This window comes from Triplophysa rosa, linkage group LG18 (assembly GCF_024868665.1).
Source record: "Triplophysa rosa linkage group LG18, Trosa_1v2, whole genome shotgun sequence".
NCBI lineage: Eukaryota > Metazoa > Chordata > Actinopteri > Cypriniformes > Nemacheilidae > Triplophysa > Triplophysa rosa.
This window is the reverse complement of record NC_079907.1, coordinates 4495425-4504327: the sequence shown is the minus strand read 5'-3', so window position 1 is coordinate 4504327 and position 8903 is coordinate 4495425. Positions and strand designations below refer to the sequence as shown.

Here is an 8903-nt window from a genome sequence, read left to right as displayed (position 1 = left end):
TTTTTATGTGATGAAAATTAACACTCGTTCTCCTTCATGTACATCTGAATAAACCTTCATTTTAAATGAGGTTTTAACATTTCATTTTAAATGAGGTTAAACTTCATTACACATCTTTTGGTTTTACCACACAGATCTGAAAGGCAATGTGTGCAAGCCCCGGAACACTATAAAATATAAATAAGTGTGTTTTGTACAATATATCTGCATCTAAGATAGAGAAGAAAAAATATTTGTGTACCTTAACTTTCACTTTGACTCTCATAAAATACTGCAACACAATTAATTGTACAGAATACCTCACTCACACATAGCCTACAGTACGTCCATAAATCATGTCAAGGTAAAAAAAGAACATCAAAAGTAATAATACACAAAGGGACATTCAAATTAGCCCATAGCATCCGAGTACAGACCAAATTTCTCTCAAGATGGATGATAAGCAAAATGCAACAGGCCAAACCTAATGTAGTTTACAGATAGGTTACTTACGTTTACGTATATATGATTCAAAACTGTTAAAACACATTGCACAACTCCATACAGAGCTTTAAAAGCAAAGTTCTGCATCACACCTGTTTGCAAAATGTTAACAATCCCACCCAAGTTCTTTCTAAGGTGCTCTTCACAAACACGAGCGGATCAATGAGCTCATATCCAGTGGTAAAACGTCTTCTCTGTAATTGCCATCAAAAGCGTTTATCCAACTGTTTGAAATAATATACTTTCATAATTAACCCAAATATCACAGATGTAACCACAAACCGGAGATGACTGTGCAGATGGTCCAAACATGAATCACAGCTGCAAAACATCACTGGCATCTTTAGATGAGCGATTTTAGATCATTTTCCAGCTGGTTTATTTAAGTATTGAACAGTTATAATTGTTCCTGCCAACTGGTAGCTTGCACTTGTTATGAAGTCATTATAATGATAAATGACTAAATACCCCATGGACAAATTATGTTGCATGAAAAATGTAAAATATTGATACATTAACTGATAAAATTTCACTTCTTCGGGCTGGTTGACGGGCTGTATGCACAATCCTTATATAAAATGGGATTATATAATCATTTTTCCATTTCTGTTTGGCTGATGCACATGAATCATTAATCTGTCAAAGGTTTTTAAGTTGACAGTGATTTGGAGCACCTGTCTTCTGCTCTCTGAAAGGAGAACATTAATGGTTTCTTATTTTTGTATATGTCACAACATCTTCCAATTATAATTGCCATTTGATTTTTGACTGTTTTCAAACTGTTTTACCAGAACACAACCAAATCTACTATTGGTCAAACAAAAGTCTCATCCCAAATTCACACCATTGCTTAAGCAAATGTGGCATACAAATGTTGAGATAGCACCACAGAGCCACAGTGATTCTTTTATCTTTTCACTGGAAAAATAAACGTTTAAATAACTTGCGTGTATTTGTGCCTGCATTTCAAGATAGGATAAGAGAAAAACGTAAAAAAAAAAAAAACATAAACAGCCTTCTCTCACCTCACTTATCTTTGTCTCTTCAAGGGCGTAAAGTGGGTGTGCTGAGAGCAGACTGAGAACAGTGCGTGAGAAACACGATGTTTGTGTGTTATTCACACTTTTTTACTGGGAATCAGAGACGGAAATGATTTTAACTCAAATATTTACCCCCTGGACATGATTTTAAAAAGGCCTATTCTTTATAACCACACACAAACTATGCTGTGTGCTATTCATATATAAAATAAATTTGGATACATTAAATCCATGTATTGGAATATATATTATATTTCTAGGTCCATGTATAATATTTCTAGGAATTGCATAATAATAACTATTTTAGATGTCATATATAAAAAAATCTGGATTTAAGGTGCATTTTTTAGCCACAACATTTTGAATTTTCGAGGCATTTTTGCCCCCAAGACCCCCTATAATTGTGACCATGCTGCGTGGGTCTGAAGACAAATAAGAGTGTGATTTGTTTTCGGTTACTGAAAGGGACAAAACTGTAAAGACACGGTATAGAAAGATGGATATATGGTGTAACGGTTCAGTTTTTTCAAGATGAAGGCACAAATCATGCCTTAATTGGCTTTATTCTCTCTGAATGTGAGGGAGCTTTGCAACAGATGTTTTCAGTATAACAGGATTTCACTGGTCTGTTGATACAATTTACACTTAAAGGGATAGTTCATCCAAAAATCATCATTTACTCACCCTTATGTAATTTCATACCTGTATAAATTTCTTTGTTCCGATGAACACAGAGAAAGATATTTGGAAGAATGTTAGTCATTTTTAGTTCCGGGACATCATTGACTACCATAGTTGGAAGAATTAAATGGTTGTCAAAGGTGCCCGAAAACTCTTTGTTTTCCTAAATTCTTCAAAATATCTCATTATGTGTTCAACAGCACAAATAATACAATATTTTTTCCTACTATGGCATGAGATGTCCCAGAACTGAAAATAGCTAACATTCTTCCAAATATCTTTCTGTGTTCATTAGAACAAATAAATTTATACAGGTTTGAAACAACCTGAGGGTGAGTAAAAAAATCATTTTTGGATGAACTATCCCTTTAAGATTTTCAGAAATAAACTTGATAGCGACACTCAGGCACCTGTTGTAAATATAAACACATGATGTTTCTTGTTCACTGTTAACATGAATTCTGGATTGTTGCAGCACTGAAGGGGGTAAAACCGTTGCCTTCAAATGTCAGTCCCATTAAACTGTATTTGTTATTATTAAGTTAGCAAGCTTCCAACATGTTTATGAGGTGGTTCAAACCTGCTCAGTGGGATTCTTCTGAAATTGCCCACAGAAGCAGACAGTTACGCTAATACTGAAATCTACACCGAGAATGCAAGTTGCAAGTTTCATTATGAACCGTGTTTTGACACATCACAGAAAGTAAACATCTATAATCAACAGCAATGTTCCAGATCTGGAACACGGTCGGTCCGACATGGTAAAATCACAGTAACCCACATATTTCTGGACAATGCAAGCGGCTCTCTAAATCACTTTGACTCACTTTATTTAATAAGGCTTGTTATTTAGCCTGATAAATACCGCAAACAATCCTAATGTTATGCATATAACCAAAATAATTTTGATGCATCATCAGATAAAAGTTCATTTTAAAATGCAAAAACAACAAATAATGTGATATTTACTGTTGATATTGTTGATATGTGGCCACCTCAGTGAGAACGAGAACCCGCACACCTCAGCTTTTGTACCGTAAATACTCTTTCGTGGGTATTCTCACTTACACCGCGTCTACACCGGACGCGACGCAACATGACAACCTGCTTGTTCTTAATGGGGCCGCATCCAGTGTGGACAAAATTTGAAATTATAATGGGTTCTAATGCGTTTCTAATGTCTTTTGTCGTGTCGCGTTGCGCCTGTCGCGTCTGGTGTAGACACGGTGTTAGATTTACCCACTCCCTCCACTACGTCCCATAAGTGTTCCCTTCTCAGAAGGCCCAAAGACCATTCGTCAATGTTCAAGGCAATAACTTTTGCAGAAAACCATTTATTTGGGAATATACCGTGTTCAGGCAGACTGAGCGTGTGATCGACCTTGTTTATACATACAGTAAAATCACTTCACAGAAAAGAAGCAAACGACATCATTAAACCACAAAAATACGCTGTGCAAGTGCCATGTAGTTCACTGCTGGTTTCATGTTGGGTCCCTTAGTCCATTTTCTTCTGTAACTTTGAATACGTCAAAGCAAAGTGATGAATAATCCATGTCATCCAAAGTGCGGGTACAGTACGTATGCTTAGTTGCGTAATCTCTGAAATGTTTTCGGCTTACGGCATCACATCTTGCCGGATCATCACAGAATCCATGTGATAATGTCAGGAAGATGACATCATTGGCAGAGTGTGGTACGCGTGAGAAAAGAAACGTCCGGTTCTGCAGAGATGCTGGGAAAAAGCTCTTGTGTATTCAGTGGTGTCTTTCGAAGTTCGTGTCCGATGTTACAGTTCGTACAGGAAAGTACAACCTGAAGCTCAGGATGACATCATAGAGTCAATCAAGGAGCAACAAACGACCCCGCCCTCTTCATACACACACACCCGCTGCAAACACTGATGACTCTCGATGCTTCATTCAGAGTAATAGTAGTGAATGAGACACTCATATTTGGCCTTTGATCTAACAGCTTCGTGTGGAAAATATACATGTACTCGTGCTCGCAATCTCAAACACAACCTACGTTTCACCTGCGGAAAAAAGAAACATTCAAAACACAGATAAGCGTGAAGCACTTAATGTGGCCTTTGGCCTTTTTCAGAGCACTGGTGACATCAATGATGTGGCCCTCCAACAACTCAAGCATGTGCTAAGTGCAAACAGGCCTTTATCACACCGCCGTCTTGAAGTCGCTAGATCAGAATGAACTTTGTAATCGCTGAAGTACTTTGTCACATGTCCGAGCACAAAAACACCACAGTAAAAATCTCAAAGCACTCCATTGACATTCACCACCACTGGCAGTCCTGATTTTCTCCCTTAGACAGGCCTTATTGTTTCTCATTTATTCTGCATGTGTTGGTGCTTTTGTCCAGCAACTTATTTGATGGTGTTGTATAGAATGCAACAAAACAAAAGAAGTATTAACAAATGCAAACCGAAAGAAACAAACCAAGTCATGCAGTTTGCTCAAGCAGCACCAAAAAAACGAAATAAAAAAACATCTGAAATGATTGTCTGTCATCATCTGTCAAAGCCACACGCAAGCAAAGAAAATAAAACAATACTGTTGTCTGCGTGTCACAGCACAAAGAAAGAGTAAAAAAACAAACAGCTTGCAATGCCAAATCAAGCACAAAAATTGATGGCTGACGTTTGTCGTCGTTCTTCTGTAGACGTGATATTGGCCAGACTTTGGGAAAGTGAGAGATCTTCCTGCCCTTGTCACTTCGTCGTACCGATACTTTGATTCCATCAAACAAAAGAGGAGAAGCCAGCGATGGGTGCCCGAGATTCTGGGGCCAAGCTGCTGGGGGGCCGATAAAGCGTGCCATGCTGGCTGGGCGGGTTGGAGCTCTGCTGGGAGGGTGTGGGAGTCCGGCTGCCCTTGGGTCTAAAGAGACTGCCAGTCTGAGGCTGGCTCTGAGGGGTGGGGGAGCTGAGCTGCGGGGGGAACGGGGGCAGCGGGGGCAGAGGAGGTGGAGGGGCGCTGTGTTGTTCGGGCTCTCCGGACTCAGACTCGGTGTAGTTGTAGGCCTGCGCTCGAGAGATTCCCTTCTGCTGCCTACGCCAGGAGTTGTAGTAGGTGGGATCGCTGATGTAGTGGTTGACGAATGAATGGGTCTTCTGTCGGTTGGGGTCCACCTCGTACTCGCTGTCGCTTCCCTGAGAAAGAGAGAGAGAGAATCGTGATGGAGATGAAATTGTTTTTACATTCTTACATTTTTTTAATGAGGGAAATATGACTTGAAAAGGGTAGCGCTAAAAATAATAATTATCCATCACAGCTATATTAACATTGCAAAAAAGGACATTTCATAGCACTCTGTAGCCTTCGTAATGTCAATAAAGGTTAATAAAGATCTAAAATCAAGACTGACAAACATGAGTTTAATAAAACTTTGTTTGAAAAACTTAAAAAGTGATTATTTGGAAAACTTTATTTATTGCAACTATAAGAAAAAGTGAAACTTTTTTTTTGAGAAGAAAGACAAGACCCTCTGTGGCTACAACTCTTAGTCTAAACAAGGTGGTCTTGCGATCCAGAACAATATTCCATTCATTATTTCACTTCTTCCTACACTAAAATACCTATTTTCTCCTCCAAAAAATGTCAGATTTGTTTTTAGCCAACGCAACCTCTGCTTTAAAAACTCAATGTCCGAACACGCACGTACACAACCACAATTACTGCAAGTCAAAAACGTGCATTTCCAAAACAAAAAAGAAAAAGACAAGCACAACGAAGGAAGGTATTGCTAATGGAACCTCAATACATCCAAAGCTAGCGCCGTACCTACTGGAACCAATCACGCGCTGCATTTCGGTTTCATGTTATAGGGGTCACCATATGGTGGGGTATTGACGTGTGTATGGACCTAATGGAAAGGACTGGAATGGACAAGCACTAGGAAGCAACTTCCTGTCAATCAATGCACAATGCATGTCCTCACCCATTGAGTTGGAAGAGTTTGGAGGCCCCCAGTCTTAAAGGAGAAAACAAGCGCCTCCTAGAGGTAAACAGAGACATGGGGTTTAAAGCAGTACAGTAGGGGCCTTACACCATAAGTTATATCACAAGGGGCAGAAAAATGTCACAGTACCCTTACTAAAAGTACTGTGGTCGTACCATGGTTCAGATGATAATATCATGTACTTGGATACACAGTGAGGTCCACATTAGTGATGTTCAATTCTATTTAGCATTTATGCATAATTTTATTACACATTATATTATCAGCATAAAAATTTCAGTCAAATTTACATATACATTAGACGCTTTTATCCAAAGCATTGAAGGTAGGCTATACATTTCATTAGCAAGTGTGTTCCCAATTTAACCCACAACATTTTTGCTTTGGTAACGTAATGTTCTACCAATTGAGCGTAAGAAACAGGAATTGAAAAATGTATACAAATTACAGAATTTAGTATATGCATGCATTGGTATGTCCCTTTATGTCACCCCATCATACTTGAAAAGGAAACAAATGGAAATCTGAAAACTATAATATGGTGGACGTTAGGGCTGGGCAAAAATAAAATTGAAAAATCAATTTAACGTTTTTTTTAAATGCGGTCGATTTGATATCGATTCTCAAAAGCCGTGAATCGATTTTTTTCTTTCACATTTCCGCAAGGTCTGTACATTCATTAACGTGAATGTTATTGCTACTACTACATACTAGATATCACTTTTATTTTTACAACGGGTATAATATCGTTCATTCATTGCTTAATTAACATGGCGGATGCGGGTGTGACGTCGAATTTAACATCACCTTCACATTAAAGGCAGCGGTTCATATGATTGCAGCCTCTCTTTACAGCTAATTTTGTGAAATTTTGTTTGTTATATCTTAAATGTAAAATAACCTGACCCTGTTTGACCAAGCTATGTGACTGTTCTGTTTCAATATACCCAAGTGTACCCAAAAATACAGTTTAATATACAGGTTTGTGGCTCTTTATTTCTTTTTTAATTCACCATTGTAATCTGATGTTTTTTCGAAATATCTCTAGGATTTGTATTGAATCTATAATCATTGACTCATCGAATCGAGAGCTTGTGAATTGGAATCGAATCGGAACATCAGAATCAATACCCAGCCCTAGTGGACGTCATTATTTTGCACATTGGAAATGAATGTTTTAATGACCCGGAAAAAGTGGAAAATCTTTCCATTTCTTCACTTTACACCTGCAGTTTAAAAATGTTTAAGATCCTGAAATGTTATTTACGTTGTTATTTCTATTTTTACTGTAAGGTACATCTAGCCATAAGAATACATTTACATAAACTTATACATAAAAAAATACCATGGTATCATCAGCACAGTAGTATCCATAAAACACAATATATTACCATGGTTACATGACACAATATATTTTTATTGTATTTGATACTTTTTGTAAGGGTAATGAGCAACACGTCAACATGTTCTTTAAACTTCAGACTTTCCTGTAACTACTATAACAACAGACAACTACAGTATATAACACTATTTAAACTATATAAAACTCCATCCCTGCTCTCCGTTAATACCCGTTTCACCAAACCACATCTGCAGCAACACCTTGCCTCTCCTCACTTTGACAAACAGTACAGTATCTGTCTCACACTTGTAGAGCTGCTGATGGAGTTGACCACAGAAACATCCTAAAGCACCAAGTGCCAACATGAGAAACAGAAACATCATGGCTGAGGCTTTGAGGTTGGTAAGTACACATCATGACTCTCATTCAATACTGCCTCAGAAATCTCACTAGAAATTCAGAATCTCAGATTGGTAAAGGTTCGATTCAGATCTCCTCTCTGAATGGTTTGATTCTTGGTTCACTGTTTGATATGTTTTCAACTCAGTTGCTGAAGTTAATTCACACTGTCCAAGAGCAATTTTCACTAGGGTGTCAGCATACTGTATATTACTGTACATACTAGATACAGTAGTCCTGTATCAAGCAAGAAAATGATAATGCAAACTTTATATTCTCCCCACTTTTTTTCTATCCACTTCCATTCGTAGCCAGTTGTATTTTTACTCTATTCAAGTACACTTTTCAAGTATCTGTACTTTACTACATTATGAAGCATTTTTCGTGCTTTACTTCTTACTACATACTTTTTACTCCACTACATTTGAAAAATATTTTTTTTACCTTTAATACTAAGTACATAAAAAAAATCTAGTACCTACATTTTGAGTAAAAATACTTGATTAAAAGTGAGAAAGTACTAGATTTTTTTTGGTATTGAAAAGTATTAAAGGTAAAAAATTGGAGTTACCTGAAATTATTTGTTCCACTTTTCAGATGCAACTAGGGCTAGAATACACTACAAGACTTTTGCTGAGATTTTGCCCAGATTTTCAGTCTGGACTTGTTGCAGAAAGTCTGTGCCAAAAGTCAAAAGCAAAAAATGCTGAAAGTCAGTTAGTGTGTTTCTATCTGAAACTTTCAAAAAGTCTGCAAGTTTATGATGTCTAGTTTAAAAAAAATCTGTTCAGATTTTAAAAGTCTTGTAGTGTTTTCCAGCCATAAGCAAACCGTAACATGTAGAGTCAAAATGAGGTGAAAAACACCAATTCAAACACCAGTTCAAGGACTTGACATTATAACATTTGGATAAGAATTAGTTTAACAAGACCCTAATTATTTAGGTATTTACTGTATAAATATATGTTATTTATTATTT

General features: G+C 37.3%; 1 protein-coding gene across 1 annotated transcript in view; it reads right to left on the bottom strand.

The window, feature by feature from the left end:
• Window positions 1-4952: 4952 nt before the first annotated feature.
• sdk2b (sidekick cell adhesion molecule 2b) overlaps window positions 4953-8903 on the bottom strand; it is a 267423-nt gene continuing 263472 nt past the window's right edge. The window contains 2 exon segments of the mRNA XM_057358318.1: window positions 4953-5374; window positions 6163-6219. Coding sequence (XP_057214301.1) covers window positions 4964-5374; window positions 6163-6219 — 468 coding nt within the window. The 3' untranslated portion in view covers window positions 4953-4963.